The following is a 19,962-nucleotide window of genomic DNA, read 5'->3' as shown; positions in this document are numbered from 1 at the left end:
ATACTATTAATTGAAAATCTCCCTCTCAAGAATTTTTTCAGGGTGCATAGCCAAATCTTTCAACAAAAAATAAGCACTTAAAAAGATATTTTTAAGCACTATATACATTAATAAAATGCAAAATAATTTTCAGAGACTATACATGATCATGATAAAATAACTAGTTTCAGAAAAACTCTTTTTTTTTTTAAAAATTATATTAGCCATTATAAAATGATCAAGATATTTTCCGGTTGGACACCAGAGGGTGGAAAATGAAGCCTGAAATTGAGAATATCTTGCAAAATGCAGCAGAGGCGCACATGAGAGTGCAATAATCTCACCGAACCCAGTTCAGCAGATGCACACACGTACTTGTAGGTATTTCATCAAATATGTAGAATCTTTCCTTAAATTGTTTTTTAGTTTGTTATTGATTAAATATTTAATAATTGAATCCATAAATGAACAAAACATGTTATGTTTTAGAAAATAAATTTTTTATAGAAGGGTGGAATAAATTAATGAGGATCATAGTTTTAAGATGAAACTTGTTTAGCAGTAAAGAGATGATTTGGGTAATTCTAAAAACCACTATTCAATGAGTTTTTTTGTTTTGTTTTTAAATAACTTTGAAAGGAAATTACTTCAGAGCATTTTTATTATACAAAACTTTACATAAAAAGTACAATTTTATTTATCAGTTCTAAACAGCAATTTGATCACCGTGATTTATCATCTAAGACATCAATCATGTCTTCATCAATCTAGGAAGAAAAAAAGTAGCTTAGAATAATTACAGGAACAAAATAAAAAAGTCACTTTACTGAATCAAAGTCAAGAATAGTTTTTTAAGCTCTCGTATGGTTGAATGTTAACATTAAATAAAAATAAACATTACTCAGAAAATTTATGGAAAAAAAACTAAACTCATAAAACACATCAACATCACAAATGAACAAAATTAATGCTTCCCAACTAGTAATTTTTTTTATTTAATAACCATAAATTTATGTATAAAAAGGAAAAAATTTACTGAATGCATATTTAAAATCTTATCAGACAATGATGACTATTTAAAAAAATAAAGTAAGTAAAAAGTTGCAATGTTTGAAATTTTCCAAATACTTTTGATATTTAATTCAGAAAAATAAAAAAGCAGTTTTATTAAAAAAGTTTTATTTTATTATACTTAAAAATTCATTTTAAAAATATTTTAAATGCATTTTAATTTAAAAATCCCATGTAAATAATATATATATGAAGTTACACAGCTTTAAAAAAATAAAACAGTTGAAAATTGAAAAAGCCTAAAAAAAAAACATATGTAAAAACTTACGTAGTGTTAAGTTTTTAACACTAATTATTATTTACGCATCTTCGGTCACATAATACATCTAATGGTCCAAAAATTTCCTTATATTCTGTACTTAAAAACAAAATTACATAATATACATTCACTCCTAGAGTTTCAGCTGAATATTTTTTTTTTTGTTTGAAACTTTCAGATTAAAAAAATAAGCTTGAAAATTAATTTGACTATTAGTAAAAATAAATAGTATTTACATCACGAAATAATTGAAAAATTTAATCAAACAAAAAACAGTTTAAAAGTATCCTTTGGAAAGAAAGCATTGAGCCTAGTACTTTGCATTAATTAATATACAAGGAAGTGCAGGAGACTAAAACAGTCACACTTATGAGAGAGCACTGTATTTCAACACAAATTTACGATAACTTAAAAGTTATTGAATATATTATCATTAAAATACATTCAAAATAAATTTGTATTGCAATTCTTTATGGTATAACTTACTTCAGGCCATTGTTCTGTAATAATGTCAAACAATTCATCTTTTACATCACCTTGTATAACAATCTCATCATCACCAGTCACTGAGGATCCACAGGAAAATTTATGTGAAAAGAACTTTGCTGCATCTTTTAAATCTATGTCTGAAAATTGTTTTAATATTTAATTTTTAATAAAAGAAATACATAGTTAATTCCAAAATCTTTTAATGGAACTTAATTTTATATTTAATTTAAAATAAAGTACATACTATATATTTTGGAGACAAAGAGAACTGCTAAGAAGAAAGCCCACCAAGGGTTATTGTGCTAAATATGACATTTTGAAGAGGAATTTCAAAATCTTTATTTTACTCCGTTATTTTTTATTTAAAAATATTCAAAATTAATAACCAAAATTTTAGTTTAATTTGAAGGTGTAAAAATGGGCACACATAATCTTGTTATGAACTATAATGAACTCTTATGTTATGAACTCTAACTGATAGCGTAAACAAACAAAGAGGTTTGCTGTTTATAGCCAAAATTACCTGCTTTTGCTGGTTTCTCACTGAGTCGGAGATTTTCATTATTGACCACTAGTCAGAATAACTTGATAGACCACTTGTCATAACCTTGGTGCCAATTAGCCAAAGATAATGCCAAATGTCAGATTGAGGGGCTGGGATAGCCTGGTTGGTATGGCACTGGGTTCCTGTATTAGAGCCTGGAGCTGGGTTCGATCCCTGGCTGCCTAAGACTCCTCGTGTAATAAATGGTGACTGATGCGCGTTAAATCTGCCGAGTCACAAAGTCCTCCATGTTCCCATAACAAATCATTCCTCAGGGGTACTGATCTAGGAGTTTCCTTGTCTTCTGGATTGGTTCAAAATTACAAGGCTACAGGGTCGAACATTAGCAGTTGTAAACCCAAACTTGGGTCGGCTGTTCAAGGACAGTTATAAAATATGATATAAAATGTCAGATTGGAGCAGCGGTGGCTCAAGGGATAGATCGCTAGTTTCCCAATAGAGTGACCTGGGTTCTGATCCCAGCTGTTGCTCGTTCTCCCAACTCGCACCGACGACAGTGTTGGCGTAAAATGTCGTAAGTGGTAGACATGGGTTATATTCCCTTTGCTGTCAGGCTTACCATGGGAGGGTCTGTGGTCTTTCTCTATGTGTGACTCAGATGCGGGTTAGTTCCACAAAGTCTTCGACAAAGGCTAGTTTGCCCTAATGCTTGATCTAGGAGTTCATTTGTTTTCTGGATTGGGTTCAAAATTACAAGGATATGAAGCTGAGCATTGATGGTCGAGAACTCAGAATCAGATTGGCTGTTCAACGTTGGTTATAAAATTATATTAAATGTTAAGTTTCTTTGTCTATTTTTGCTTAACAGAGTATAGACTTGTTTACATATATCTTTAGATTCAGTTTAGCTTGAAGATTAGAAATATTGATTTTAAAAAAATTTATAACTTTAATTTCATTATGGAATAGAATTCTGTATTATGAAATAAAAACTGTTTAATTGAAATGATAATAAAAGAAAACTCACTACAGGCCAATTAAATTTTTTTATATGAAATATTATTGCAATCTGCAGTGTTTGCATAAATTTAAGTTTCTAGAAGTAGTACTAATGCTATTTTTTTAAAAAACATAATTTTTCATCATTTTTTGAACATAAAATAAGTCACAGTTTAAATTTACTTTAAAAATGCAGCAGTTGAAAAATAACGAAAAAAAAATCATCCTTCATTTTTTAACATCTGAGAATTATAATTTACCAAATGTTTTAAGTCCAGTTATGACTGTCACAAATTTTTTCTTTCCACGTGGTGCTCTCGAGAGGCAGATCTTTTTCTCCTTTTCAGTCTTTTTCTTTGCTTTCATCATACCTTTGCCTCCTCTCTTTTGCCTTTTTTTCTCCTCATCCCCTTGAGATGGTTCAGAATCTGCTTAGAAGAAAAAATGAATGAGTTTTTTAAAAATTTAAACCAAATGCTAACCAAAATAACACTTTTTTTAATTATTTGTACAGTGACAACCACACATTAAAATTAGGTTCATTCTCAGAATACTTGTTTTTATAAAGTGAGTAAGTGTCTAGTTATTTAATGAATTAACATTTAAAATATAAATTAAATATGAACTAAAAATTTTAATTTATTAAAGGGTTTTTAAATATTAGCATATTTGCTTGTTTATCAAACTTTGAATTTTAAGATTCATTATGGTTTCAAAGCGTTTTTTAGACATCTAAAGAAGATATTGACTTTACTGAATGAGTGCACATTTTTCTAAACTTGAGAAAATTGAAAATTCTACAAGTGAAAGAGTTTTTCAATTTTATAACGCATGCCAAACAAAAATTTGACTTTACAAAATGATAATGATTTTATTAAAGGATTGTTTTAGCATGTTTCGACATTAAAATGATTCTGTTCTTGTCAATATGATTTTAAAAAACAGCTGATTTTATCTGATCTGGGGGTAACAGCTGATCTGGGGGTCACTGTAGTACAATATATCTATGACAATATTAAAATCATAACAATGAAAATTGTCAATTTTCTTCAATATCTGTCAAAACTTGTTTTTTAATAAACTTTGAATAAAATATAAATTGATTTATGTTACAGAAACAATTTTTATTACTGTTATATAGGTCACATTTTCATGTGCAAGTATGACTTCAAACACCTGCAATATTGCAATAGTAGGTATAGGAAGTGAATTTATATATCACCCAGAACCCAACACTTAAGATTCAAAATTTGTTATTAAGTAAGCAGATTATACTAATTATTTATTCCTCTATTGCATGGGAATGTTCACTACATAGCTTTCATAACTAGAATCTAAACAATTATTAAAAATTCTAACAAACAAAGCAATAAAAATAAAGAATAAGTGCTTTGAGTATTTTAAACTTTTAACTAAAAATCCTGCTATGTTATTATTCTTATAATTGGAAAACCTTATACAAGATTTCACATTACAGCAGGGAACCGATTATCCGGAACGATCGGGATCATTGCTATTCCGATAACAGATTTTTCTGGTTTTCTGAATAGCTACAATAAGTCGTTTTTTTTTATTGTTAAATTCAACAAAAAAAATATATATTTAGAAATAATCTTAAAAAGAAGAAAAAACGATGAAGTAATACACTAATGATTATTTCTAAAATGATGGTAAGGTAAACATCTTTCAAAAAAGAAAGAAAAATCCTAAAATCTTGAGGAAAAAAATCTTTTTTTAAAAAAATGGTGGTAAAATTTACCGAATTTCGATCTGGTTTTTTGGTTTTCCGATTTCCGGATATCGGGTTCTGTACTGTATTAAAGAATCAAGTTATAAAAAAAAATTCACCCCAGTAACTGAAACTGTTAAATAAGTCAAACACCCAAAAGTAAACACGGATATAAATAATGCTTAAGTTATTTTTATTTCATTTCATAACCCGCGGTGAACAGCCGACCCAATTTTGCGTTTACGGCTACTAATGTTCAACTCAGTAGCCTTGTAATTTTAAACAATCCAGAAGACAAGGAAACTCTAGGATCAGTACCCCCAGAGGCTTGACAGATTTAACGAGCATCAGTCACCATTTACTACACGGGGAGTCTTCGTCTGGTGGGGATCGAACCCACGACCTCTTGGAGATAGGCCCAGTGCCCTACCAAACAGGCTATCTCGGCCCCAAAATGTAAGTTATTTACAACTAATGCGTTTCTTAAGGATTGAGAATGAATTCTTTTTCTGTTTTCCATTTGCTTTGTTTATAAACTTCTGTATTTAAGATAGATTTTTTAAAAAAAAAACTCTTATCGTCACTTTTCCTTAGAAATACGGTAAAAAAAGGGGATTTTTAGCTGGAATATTTTGTTTTTAAGATTAAGCACAATTTTGTTTTTCAAATTTACAATTTTATTTATTTATTAGCTCTTAATCAGCCTATTTATTATTTCTTTTGGATAAATATTACAAGCTTTTCCCCTCTATTTTTATGATATTCTAAGTCGATATTCCTAAGACACCTTTATTTTTATCAGCATTTTTTCAGTGGAACAACAACTTTCCAATAAATACAATACAATGAAAAACTGAGATTTTTGGCATTGCATAAGCGCAACCAAAAAATTAAAAACGATATTTATATTTATTAAAGCGTCCTAAATTTTGGCATACCCAATACTTTGCAATTCTAATAGTCGAGTTTTTACAATAGTAGATTCTTCTGATATTGACACGTCGGTGGGTAGTTCCATAGTTGTGTTATAACGACAGGCCATATATGCGACTAGTTTCCAAACCTCACAGACTAAAAATAATATGTGGTAATGAAGGACAAACTTTTTATATTATTAGTAATAGAGTGAGAGAATAATTTTGCCTGGAGTGGATAGTTAACGTTTACATTTTAGAGAAACTTCTCCCCCTCTGACGTATGCAAGCGTTGAACACCCGTTCGACAACTAAAGCGTGAAATAGCAACATGTTAGATCAATCAACAACATTTAGTAGGCAGCTTCACGTACCGAGCGCAGAGAAGATTATTTCCCCCCTCTCTTTCCTAGGAGTCCGAAGCGAGAGCTGTACGTGAAGAAGCTGTAGGTCAGTAGCGGTGGATCCACCCACGATTTCAGATGTCGCCAAAATGTAAACTACTTTTATAAATTTTTTAAAAATATTTCTAATATTGATCTGGTAAGTAATGAGAACGCAATAATTAATTAGAATCTTTTTTTTTCCATGTGCACATTTTTTCCCATGTGCACAACTTTTTTAATAATTATCTTCACTCCAAGTATTATTTAATTATTTTTGATTCATATATCTTTTGTATAACCAAGTGTTATCTTAATAATTTATCAGCTGGTTTTTTTTGGAAAAAGTAAATGACTAATGTATTGAATATGACTATTGTCAAATAAAAGTAATATTGAAAATTAACCATTGTTCTCGGGGTATATCTTAAATGTAGCATTAATGATTTTTATATTGATTCTTAAAATGATTTATGAGTACTAATTAACAGGCTCTGAATCTGGTTTTAAAATGTAGATAGTTGCCTAAACTTTTTCACAAAAAATATTTCTTATGACGACGCTAAAAACTTTTTTTAATGAAATGCATATTATATTAATAAGGTTAGGTATGTAACAAAAGCAGCATCAAAAATGTATGAACTAACCTAAAAGCAAGATTAGGTAGAATCATACTCAATACACTGATGGAAATAACTAAGCAGTTAAAATTAGAATGGTCTGAATAACTAAAATTATCAGTTTTTTAAAACAATCAAATTACAGTGTAACGTCCCATATCCGGACGTCCCTTTTCCGGAAGGGTCAATTTCCCGGACACTTTTTTACAATCAAAATAAACAAACATTTCTTCATCTTCCCCACTCTCTTAAAAAAAAAAAAAGTATTTTGACAGGTTTTTTCCTTTCTTAGCTTCTAGTGATCTATGCATTAAACCAGGGGTCGCCAAACTTTTTTGATCATCGACCCCTATATAATTTTTCGAAATCTCCATCGACCCCCACAAAAGTAATTTTCTGTTAATTAAAATAAAACTCTATTAGATACTGTGTTTGTACATTTATTTTATGATTTTAAACATTTATTAAAGTAATAGTGCATTGTGTAACAACAGTTTTATGAAAAATATATTAATATTGAAATTTAAATACCTTATTATTAAATAATAAGTAATTATGCATAAGTAGATATAGTAAGTAAAGTAACTAATGGTTTACTGCTTCTTGATCAATGAGATGGGTGTGCCTGGTGTTTTTTTGCAAGGTTCGCTATATTGGGTTCAAAATTGGTCAATTTTAATTTTCGTCAAAATTGGTAAATTTTGTAATTTTTGTAATTTTCGTATCTGTAGTTTTGTTGCGGGCTGTACTAATCCATATTATTAATGCTTACCTTCTTTTTTGTGCATTGATAATTAAAATTGATATCTAAACCAAACAAATGGTTTTATCAAAACAATAACTAATTATCCAAAACTACAGGGTGTCCCAAAAGATCGTTTACAAATTTAACATGCTGGTCTGTTATATCATGATGAACAAGATTTACATAGGAACTTGTGTCCCGAAAATTAAAACTGAGGCCGCTAGAGGGCGATAAGTGCAGGTTTGGATGAGGAGTAAAAAAATGATATCGATAGCGGTGTTAATATGATTTTTATTATAAAACATCATTACATCACAGCAAATGCTCAAAATTCCTTCCATTCGCCACAATGCACGTTTCACAGCGTCGGCGCATGGATTCACGAACCCGTTCAAATTGGCCAGGAGTGTCACGGACACGTGCTGCCGCTTCCGCGATCCTGGCGATAAGATCCATGTCCGATGTTACAGGTGTCTCGTACACTATGGACTTCATGTGTCCCAACAGGTAGAAATCCAGGGGTGTCAGGTCGGGGGATCGCGGTGGCCATGGGACTGGTCCGCCTCTACCGATCCAGCGATTAGGATAAATCCTATCGAGGTATTCTCGAACAGCGTAGCTAAAGTGGGCAGGCGCTCCATCATGCTGAAACCAGATGTTTCGGCGTGTAGCGGCTGGAACGTCACCCATCAGATCCGGCAAAACTCTTTCTAAAAAATGTGATAGGTATTTCCGTCGAGGCGTTAAGGTAGAAGGTAAGGGCCAATCAACATGTCACCGATAATACCAGCCCAAACGTTTACGCTGAAACATTGTTGATGTGCATGGGCACGTGTACATCTTGGGTTTTCATGCGCCCATACGTGCATGTTGTGCAGGTTCACGACACCATCCCGTGTAAAGCAGGATTCATCAGAAAACAAAATCCATGATAGAAAACCTGGCTGTGCGACCCGCTGTTGCAAATACCAGGGTGAGAATGCAATGCGTTTGGGATATTGGTCAGCGCACAATGGCTGTACTTTTTGGAAGTGGTAAGGGTGTTGCATGTCATCGTGCAGTATGCGCATTATGGTGGAACGAGCTACACCCAAGACACGTTCGCCTTCTCGGAGACTTCTTTGCGGGTTGATGGCATACTCTTGTAGCACGGTTTCCTCTACGGCAGGTGTGCGTGTAGCACGTTCTCGACCGATGTGGCTACGTGCTACGGAAGCACCTGATTCACATAATCTGCGGTGCAATCGTCCAAACAAAACATGACTTGGCTGACGTCTGTTTGGGAAGAGCTCAAGGTACGTCCGTGCCGCGGCTCGTCCATTTCCATCAGCGGCGCCGTATACGTAATGCATGTCGGCCATTTCTGCGTAACTAAACTCATTCATCCTTCTCCTTCAACGTCCACGCCTGAAATGATTGTTTTTCCCACTCTCCCGTTTTCGTGCAATAATCGCCCTCTAGCGGTCGCAGTTTTAATTTTCGGACACAAGTTCCTATGTAAATCTTGTTCATCATGATATGACAGACCAGCATGTTAAGTTTGTAAACGACCTTTTGGGACACCCTGTATAAAAGTTTTAATAATGTCACTGCAAATATTCAACACAGTTTGCAAAGATAGCTGAAACTGCGTATGATATTTACATTTGTAATGTCAATGCTCGTCACACGTGACATTTGGACAAACTCACATCTGTATATGACTTATAAACTGCGCTGAGTTCATGCCACTGCGCGGTGGTACGTAAATACTTGTTTCACCCCAATAAATATACGTTTATTAATTTTTGTTTTATAAAGAAACTGATATTGAGTCAATTATAAATAAAAATTCACGAATTTTACATACTTAATTAGGTATGTGTGATTTGCGCAGTGAGAACTTTTTTTTTCGATCCACAATCGACCCTTCCGATTCGGATCGACCCCCATTCGCCCCCGTCTCAGATCGACCCCCGCTTTTGTTAAATAGACCCCTGGGGGTCTATATAGACCACTTTGGCGACCACTGCATTAAACCCATAAATCAACAGAAAAGAGAACAGAAGATCTACCAAGACCGTACCGTTAGTAACGCTCCTCCTCTGGAATGCAGGAAAGGGGGGGGGGAGCTTTGTTTTTAAAAGAGCACAATTGAGTCCCCTCCCCCCTTCTTTCCTGTGCAGCTGGCTAGTAAAAGAGGCATTTCCTGGAACCTTTTTGATAAAGTGTTAGGGAAAGAAGTACTGTGAAAAAGGGTAAACACAGCAAACGTTAAAGTGGAGGGGGAATCCCCTTTAGTCACACAAGAAAAAATAAAGAGAACCCAATCAGCATGCCACGCCTTTATGCTTGATTGATAGCCAATGACAGGAGAGAAAATAAGAACTTGTCACTTCCCCCCCTTCAACTTGAATGACAAGTAAGAAGGAAATGAATTTTGCTTCTTCACCTACCCACCTTAATGAATGAATGACGGGAATTTCCCCTTCTTGCTTGAAACGTTCTAGTTCAAAATGGCGGAGAGAGCAATTAATATTTTCATAACTGTAAATTTTTTTAGTTTCCTATATTTATTTTTATAATAGCAATAATTATTATTTTTTAAGTACTTTGTTTTTGATTGATTAGATATCATTCTAATACTAAAACATTATTGCCCGAAAAATAATGTTATTTAATTTCTGCTTCTTAGATTCAGATCATTTTAATCTCTGTTTACCTTGGGGGTCTATTATACGGAAAAATCGATTATCCGGACTTCGGAAAGTCCCGCCGATTCCGGATACGCGACTTTCCACTGTACTTAAAGAATAAAACAGTAATCTCTACAAATTTATTAATAACTTTACTATTACCTAGTTTCATTTTCTGTTCAAAGACATCAGGCAAATTCTTCTGAAGCCATTCTTTACATTTGTCGTAATTTGGATAAAATTCACAGTACTGTTAAAAGTAGAAAAATAAATAAATGAGGTAAATATAATGTATAGGTATGGTTACTCTTTTTATACAAATCATTTTACTGAGAGATAATCTGAACTCAGTTACTAACTTAAATTAAAACACACAGAGATTGATGTGGTAACATTAAATAGAGGCTACTATAATTTTAGGGTTAGTTTACAAATCTAATAGTTTAATAATTGGGAATTATAACCATCAAATTCATAAAAAATTCAGAAGTAGTAAAAAATAATACATACTTCTAAAGGCATAGAACATTCTGAAACAAAAGAAAATGTATATTAAAATTTAATAAGAAAAATATTTTAATTAAAGCAATGATTTTATTAATTAGTAGAATTTCAATAATCATACCAAAAAAGTTGTTTTAAATATCTTACAAAGGATATTGTTAAACATTCTACATTTTTCTAATTGCATGTTCTGAGTGGGAGAAGGACAAAGAGTAGGTATACGTCACATTATATATTTGATCACTTGCAATAAAGCTATAAATTTTTTTTGTTTGTCTTTTTCCAAATTTTCAACAGTTTTTTTTTATATTTATTTAAGCTTTATAACATAAAATAATAGTACGCTTTGTAAAATATTATACTTTAAAGGATTTAAAAACAGAATGGCACTAAAATATACAAATCAAATTTAAATCATAAAAGTTAGAATGGAAGGATAATCTAGCATAAAATCATTCAACACTTAAAAGGAGTAAATCTCTTGTTTATAATACATTAAATGAAATTATGCTTGTGGCAGAATCGCAGCGATACGGTGACATTATCGCAGAATGATACAGACTTCTTATAGAAAGATTTTTTTTTTGAAAAGTAAAAAAAAATACTTTTATTTTCTACAGAAATGTACACCTAATATTTGAATCATGCATTGAAATAATCACTTTTTGATGCATTCAATTTACGCCAAGCCAATAGAATCGTAAATTGGTGCAATGTTTCGATTATATTTTTGGCAGTTATTGATACTGATTTTCACCAGGATTTTAAATATCCCGGTATATTTCAAACATGGAAAATTCGAAAGGTGCATTTCAGTATTTACACCTTAAGGCAATAATTCTATCGAATTTGTGGCAGTTATTGCTGTTGATTTCTTCATAGTTTTTAAATCAGATATTTTTTTATGCGATATTATTTATTAAAACAACCTAATCTCAAAACAAAACATGCATTTGAGGAGCCCGATTCGAGTGATTTTTTTTCTCAATTACTACTATGGATTCTATGATTTATAATTATTTTTTTTATTGTGATGATTATTTATAAAATGCGAAGAAGGGAATAATTTGTGTACCCCTCAACGAAATGCGAGAGTATCACCCATAATATTAGAATAAAAAATTATTACTTGTTCAAGTAAAAAAAATTATAACATTTCTTTTTGTAATCACAGTGCTTTTGTTATTTTAAATTAATACCATATATGTTTGTTACTATTAAAATTATCTTACAGAAAGATATTAGTGCTAGAGAGCTCGAAAAAATTCTCCCTCAGGGGAAATTATTAGATATGATAATGATTTCGAGCAGCAACAGTCACAAAAATTCATCAAATTTCATTGACCTCTTAACTCCTTTCTTTTGAAACTTTAAATAATTGATTGAGGTTGGCTGGAAGAAGTTGCCAGACGCAGGTTATAGGGGTAAGGGTTTTACTAACCTAGGTACGAATCCGCGTCTGGAAGGAAAGGAAAAAAAGAAATGACCTCTTAACTTTTTTGTTGTCGAGAGCCCTGAATTTATTAAATATGAGGAACGAGGACTTATTAACATATTTTAAACAATTTCTTTGAAATTGTTCACTATTATACATTCAGATTTTCAACTACATACTATTGATCTATTTCAATACATACTATTAGATTTTAAATTATTACTATAAGTATATAAAAAAATTTAAATATATAAATTAGGTACTTTTATTTATGTCGCACTAGAGCTGCAAAATGGGCTATTGGTGACGGTCAAGGACATGTTATCAGAACTTTGATCCTCTGCATAGGGCGTGGCTCCTCTGATTTTAGTAGCCCGAGGACATGTGTATGAAGTCAAGCACTTTACGACAAAAAAGTTTAACAAGGACTGATATCGTGCACATTCAGTATCTATGCAGACTGATCAAAGTGGTCACCCACCCAATTACAGACCGCAGCCAGTGATGCTTGACTTGGATGTTCTACTGGGAACAGTGTCTTCATGATCAGCCCACTGCAGGACCATATAAAAAATAATTAGAGACCTAGTACCCGCATTTACATGCCTGCCAACATTGGAGAAATAAAATAAAGGAGATTTAATTAGCGACATTTTTTAGGCTACTTGTAAAGTTTTACATCATGCATAATCATGTAAGTCAAAAAGAGAAATTGAAAATGATGTAACCACTTACATTTAGCGAGGTAAAAAATATGCATATAAATCTTAATCTAAAACAGATTTTTTAAACTATTATTTATAATTACTCAACTCAGCGGTGCAACAGCCCTAGAGGGCCAAGGCCTACTGTGCCCATCTCAGTTTTCTTGACTTTGGGCTCTGGGGTGCAGAAGCAGATGTTCCGGTCAGGTGGTCAGCCGAACGCGGAACCCCCAGTGTTTAGTTCCCAAGCATGCTTGGTACTCATTTATCGACCCACTGAAGGGATGGAAGGCTGAGTCAACCCTGCCCGGCCCGAGGATCGAACCAGGGACCTGTGGCACTGCAGGGCGAAGCGCTACCGCCCATCCGCTGGGCGTTATTATTTATGATTATTTAAACTATTTCATTTTACAACCGTTGCTGAACAGCCGAGCCAATTTTTTGAGTTTATGAATACTAATATTTAACTCTGTAGCCCTGTAATTTTAAAACCATATTCAGAAGACAAAGAAACTCCTGATCATGTATTGGGAGAAATTCGTCTTCGTGAAGGACTTTTTGATGGAATTAATCCACATGGATGGAATAAAACCACGAAAACGTCCCATGGCTAGCTTGATGGCAAGTGGATTCTAACCAATGATCCATCTACCACTAAGGATATTTTTACTTTAACTATTTATTTTAATTTTATAACCCTCATTGAACAGCCGACCCAATTTTTTTGGTTTACGACTACTAATGATCAACTCCGTAGCCTTGTAATTTTGAACCCAATCTAAAAGACGAGGGAACTCCTGGATCAAATATTGGAAGAGAAATTTGCCTTTGAGGAGGACTTTTTGATGAAACTAACCCACCTTTGTGTTACATGGAGAGGAAGACTACGTAAACTTTCTAATGCTAGCTTGACGGCAAAGGGACTCTAACCCACGATCCATCTACCACTGAGGATATTTCATGTCAGCACTGTGGTCCGTGCAAGCCGGATGCAGATTTGTATCTACCAGCCTTCGATCCCTGATCACATTATTGGAAGGTGAACGCTTTATCCCCTGAGCCATTGCGGTTCTTACTTTATTTTATTTTATAACCGTCGTTGAACAACCGACCCAATTTTTGGGTTTACGACTACTAACGTCCAACTCCGTAGCCTTGTAATTTTGAACCCCATCTAGAAGACAAGGGACCTCCTGGATCGAGTATTGGGAGAAATTTGCCTTAGTGGAGGACTTTTTTGATGGAACTAACCCGCATTTGCATTACATGGAGAGGACCATGAGAACCCTCCACTGTTAGCCTGACGGCAAGGGGATTACCACTGAGGATATTTCACATCAACACTGTGGTCGGTGCAAGCCGGATGCGGAATTCATATTGACCAGCCATTGTCGGGATCAAATCCCAGTTCACCTTATTGGAAGGTGAACCCTCTATGCCCTGAGCCATTGAGACTCGCTCTTACTTTATTGACACTCAACATACTGCAGTGCAGGCAATAGCACAATCTGTTGAGGAATAAGAGAAGTATTTTTGCCATCCGCAGATATTTTTTCGCCAATTTCTTACAAATATGGGGAAATTTGAGAACATACAGGAAAACTGCAGATAGTCGTAAAACACGGGAGTCTTTGTTAAAAAACAGGAGACTTGGCAGGTACGAATATATATAACAAAAGGTTATAAATACTGTCGGCACCATTTAACCAAAACGTGAAATTTTGCATAAAAAAAGTCCATTACATTAAACTATGTATTAATAACAAAAGATTATAAAAACTGTGGACACCATACAACCAAAACACAACTGTGAATAGGCTGCAATCATTATCAAATTAGAATTCAAACACTTTATTAGTATAGTTGACTACATTTTCATTAATTGGGTGAAATTATTTTTTAAGTAATGTTAGGATCTTTTGTATAACCAACATTTGAAAAAACAAAATCTTTCCAGTTATAGTCTAAAAAAAAGCTTGGAGGGAATATTATATTCCCTTTAATTGAAATAATTAAAACTAAAAAATTTCAATTTTTAGAGTCTTTTAATGCTTTTTAGATAAAAATACTTATCTTTGTGATAATTTAAATACTTTTTGAATAACATATAAATACAACAAATAAATTTTAAAAAATTACCTCCACAATATGTTACTTCCATTGGATATTTAACGCCAGATTTAGGTCCTATCGGTAAACCTTCCACTTCAATGTTGGATGCTGAATCACCAGCCATATTTATCAGTTAATCTGAAATTTTTTATGAATTATTTAGAAAAATTAATATATTAATAATAAGATAATTAAACAATAGTTAATTTTGATGAAATCCTATGTAGCATAATTGTTATATAAGAATATCAAGATTCAACATTCTTTCAAAACAGTATTTTGCTTCCACAAAATAATGGTTTAATTACAAACTTCTTGGTTAGAGAAAAAGCTATCAGCTATTTATCATAATGAATGGCTCGACAGCCCAGGTTTGGCCTTCTCAAGAAGTTTTTTTACAGGCTAATCTTTTTTTTGCTAGTGTTTTTCAATTTTTTGTTTTTTAAACCAAAAGGTCTTTCTCTAGACCAAATTCGGCCCGCCTCTTTTTTCTGCGCCAACTGGTCTGGCATTAAAAACTCTTTTTGTGGTACAGTATCAGCTACATAAGTGTAGGAAATTATGAGTTGCAGGGACCCAGAGCCGCAAAATTTTCAATACACTAGTTCTGCTGCCAGAAGATAAAGCTTCGGTTCAGGTAAGATTCCGGCAAATTTACTGTATATTTAAGCACTGTTCAGAATTTAAAATTTTAATATGAATTTTTTTTATTCTATAAAAAGGAGCATTAAAAAATAATAACGAGCTCACACAGAAAATAACAGTAAAAACAGTTGTGTCATTTGTTTATTCTCAAGAAAGGAATTGGAAACTAGTAAATCCTCCTTCATATTTGATCTTAAATTATTTTAATGCCAAATTATTTCAATTTAGTCATTTTGCAGCAACTAAGCTAACATGTAATGCTGTTACAATGCTGCAGATCTCTTGAATTCTGTGGGATACAATAAAATTACTAGAAAACTCCAGCTCCAGCGAAAACATAGCTTTGGCAGTGACTTTCTTGTTATATCAAATAATATAAAAAATTATTATTATACCCTGTGCAATAAAATCAAATCATATAATTTAATGTGAACTGTATTTAACACATGTTTTTCTTCAGATATCAAGAATTGTTGAAATTTAATTCTTATTTATCATCTAATAGGTAGTTATTAGACAGTTCTATTGATTACTTCAAATAACAACAATTAGAAAATATTGGTAGACATTAAAGTAATACTCTTTTATAGAGTATTTGAAATAGTGGCTAACTACTGCTCAGAAATTGAAGACTTCATTAAGTACATAACATGATAAAAAAAAAAAATGGTTTTCTGGTAAAGAGAGACTTTTTGAAAGTTATTGCTAAAAATATTTATAAGTAAAATCATTGGAAATAAGTATTTTTTATAAGGATATCAGAGTAAGAGTCACTTTAAAGGAATTTTTTCATATTTATTATGAAACTACCTTCATAAGTATTGCAAGATTTCATTCTAAACTAGCTTACAAATAATTTAAACTACCAGAAAATAGACTATAATAATCGTATATTATTTACGATCACATAAACAAAATATAACGCTATCAGCAACTTTTTTTTTAAAAGTAACAATCATAAGGTAGCAATAAATTATAGCAGGAAATAAATGAAACTTGATAGGATGCTGGATTTTAAAGGTATCCTATTGAACAAGACAACAAAATAAATTGGAATATGGTATAAAACCTGAGACAAAACATTAGTATCAGAAATTTATTCATTAAAGAGCATTGTAAATCAAACAAGTATTATGAAAACAATTTAAAATAGTAATGATAAACGAATTTGTTTATAAATTTTAAGAAATATCTCTATTTCTTTTATATAATTTTAAATACCTATGCGGCAGAATTTAAATTGACCATAAATAGAATCAGTCAGAGCTTCTGTTTTAATTGATAGATTGATCGGTTTTCTACCTAAAAAAAGTTCTGATTGATATAAGGTAGAAGTTCAGGCGTTAGTTAAGTCGTTTTTCTGAGTCTAAAACTTTTCACGATTTTAACGAAAGTTTTGCAAACATAACAAATTGTAAGTAGTAAATACTGTATTCTTCTTTGATTTCATTCGTCAAAATTTCACCTTTCTTAACCTTTCTACATTATGATTGGTTAAAATTGATTTACCAGGATATGGATTGGTTTTATTCACATTCCCACAAGTAAGGATGCAACTCTTCTTATTTATGTCGCATTTCCTGTTCCGCTTTGAATTTGTTTTCTTTACTGTTTTGATGGTTATTTAACACGTGTTTGTAAGAAGTAGAAAGACGTCTTGGAAGTGTACTCCGGTGAAGACAGTCTGTTCAACAAATTTGTAGCATAGATTAAGAATTGTTTGTTGTTGTTTCAAGATGACATCGAATGACAAGAGAATTACGGAAAATAAAGCCTCTTTTAGTTCTTTAAATGATTGTGATGGAATACCTGAGCAGGTAGCATTAAAAAGAGAACTTGGTGTTTTTGATGGAATTGGCGTAATTGTCGGAGTTATAGTCGGCTCTGGAATATTTGTTTCTCCAAAAGGGGTACTTTTAAATGCAGGTTCTGTGTTAATGTCTCTTATTATATGGACGCTATGCGGCTTATTATCAACATTTGGAGCCTGCTGCTATGCAGAACTTGGAGCTGCAATTCCTAAATCTGGAGGTGAATTTGCTTATTTGAATGAAAGCTTTGGTGGTCTGATGGCATTTTTATACCTATGGGTTGCATTACTTATCATCATGCCTACAGGGAATGCCATTATTGCCTTGACTTTTGCTGAGTACATATTGCAGCCTTTTTATGGTATATGTGAGGCACCTGATCTTGCTGTGAAATTGATTGCAGTTGTTGTCATTCGTAAGTATAAACTCTCATTTTCTTAATTTATAACGTTAATGTTCTGTATCTAATTTGAAATAAATTATACTGCTAGAGACTCTTATTTAATTTAAAAATTAAAATTATTGAAAATCTCTTAGAGGAAAATGCTAAAGCTTATTATTGATAAATTTTAATTACCGACCTATTTATAAAGAAATTCTTGTCTCTTTTTAAAAATTTGATTAAATCGGGTGAGTATGACTAACTTTTTATTAGCAAATGGTAAGGGATCTTTCCGTATCATGATCTGTTGCGCCAACTACAATCACTAAGCCGCCAAATTGATTTTTAACTTGCAAATTTTTTTTATTTTTAAAAAAAGCCTCCAGTGTTTTGTTTGGGGTTGACTATAAATAATACCCTTCGAGTTTAGTTTTTTTTAAAGTTTCTCGTGGGACAGGAAGTTACCAAGGCTTGGCGATTATTCTACATGATATGGAAATCCTCCCAAATGCTCTTATGTCTTGGTATTTTCTTTCAACCGTATTATATCTTCCTTGTAAGAGTTAACTTAATAGAAGTCTAATTTGTCCTAACCACAAAACAAGATTTAGCCTTTTTTTCCCCCACAAAGATATCAAGAACAGTTGGAATTGCAATTACATATATCGACAAGACAGTAGGTAAAATAATGGTTTTAGCAATTAATGAAATTAATAGATTGTTGGCAAGTAATGACATTTTCCACTGAAAGACATTGTCCTAACTTCAACAGTTTTTTAAAGAAAATGCATAAAATAGTATGTTATTGAAGAAAAATAAAAACCATAACTTGTAGTTTAAAAACAACGTAGGTATAGTTACAGTTTTAGCAAAATTATTCTTATTATATAGTTAAAATAAGTATAAACTTATAGCAATTTTAATGGCCAACCTTCATATTATTTGCTTTAATTTTAAATAAAGTGCTAGAATACGTATAATATTATGTTGAGTTACATATAATATTATGATAAACAATTATGTCATCAATGGAAGATAAAGAGTGAATTTGTTTTATAATTATTTAGAGAGGGTTTGAGATGCCAAATGATTGGAAAATGGGATTGACTGTATCAATGGAGAAAAAAAGGAAAACTTGATGAACTGATTTATAATAATTATCGTCGTATCCTAAAAAAAATTTTCTTGTTTAATTTATAAGAAATTCGTAAATTTTACAACAAATTTTTGAATAATATGGTATCTGAAATTAATGTAAATTCTTTGGTCTGAGACTACTGAATTTTAACTCAAACTATCATAAAATTACTATCAGTGGTGTCCCTGTCCAGCAATCAATGTAAAGGAGGCCCATTCCATGATTTGCTATACCAAGGGGGTAAAATTTCAAACTAACAAATTGATAAAAATGATGGCTCATTCTATTGTAAAAAAAGTTGAATTTTTCAAATTTGCTAATGATTTGGATCAAAAAAATTTATTAATACTCTAAAATTTACAATTTTATTACACTACTTGTTTCACGATTTCTAATATGATTTGTAGTCACCATTGTTTTTACTTTAAGATGATAAATGTCTTAAAATGATTAAAACTGGAGTTAAAAAATAATGTTATGGAATGTTTCAAAGGTAAAACACATGGTCTATTTAATTAAAAAAAAAGTTTTTTAAATATGTTTACTAGTCAGGGTTGGCAGGTTTTTGACATGTGACAGTTTTTGACAGTTTAAACCATGGTTTAAACCGTCACGTCAAAAACCTCATTGTCAAAAATGTCGAAAATGTCAAAAACCTATATTCATATGTGAAATTTAATTAATTCATAAAATTTATATATTTTTTAAAGGATAGTGTTTCTAAATATGTTCTAGAAAAAATAAATTTAAAATTTTGAAGAAACACTTATATTTTGAATAGTAACCAAAATCTTGTACTTTTGAAAACTCACATCTTTTGTAATATTATGTATTCATTTTCATGTGTTATTGAAAATCTGCAG

General features: G+C 31.9%; 2 protein-coding genes across 2 annotated transcripts in view; one reads left to right on the top strand and one right to left on the bottom strand.

Moving 5' to 3' along the window:
- Window positions 1–622: 622 nt before the first annotated feature.
- On the bottom strand, window positions 623–15,261 carry LOC107444087 (density-regulated protein; the record flags this gene model as incomplete). The annotated part of the gene is given in 6 exon segments (XM_016058168.3): window positions 623–746; window positions 1,796–1,935; window positions 3,563–3,730; window positions 10,531–10,618; window positions 10,879–10,898; window positions 15,151–15,261. Coding segments are annotated over 6 exon segments (558 nt in total). The 3' UTR covers window positions 623–701.
- A 1,832-nt stretch (window positions 15,262–17,093) lies between these two features.
- Window positions 17,094–19,962, top strand: part of LOC107444086 (Y+L amino acid transporter 2) — a 52,048-nt gene continuing 49,179 nt past the window's right edge. Inside the window, exon 1 of the mRNA XM_016058167.3 lies at window positions 17,094–17,994. Coding sequence (XP_015913653.1) covers window positions 17,505–17,994 — 490 coding nt within the window. The 5' untranslated portion in view covers window positions 17,094–17,504. The remainder of the gene's footprint in view (window positions 17,995–19,962) is intronic.

The sequence above is a fragment of the Parasteatoda tepidariorum genome, chromosome 6 (genome assembly GCF_043381705.1).
Source record: "Parasteatoda tepidariorum isolate YZ-2023 chromosome 6, CAS_Ptep_4.0, whole genome shotgun sequence".
Classification (NCBI taxonomy): domain Eukaryota; kingdom Metazoa; phylum Arthropoda; class Arachnida; order Araneae; family Theridiidae; genus Parasteatoda; species Parasteatoda tepidariorum.
This window is presented reverse-complemented; position numbering and strand designations above follow the sequence as displayed.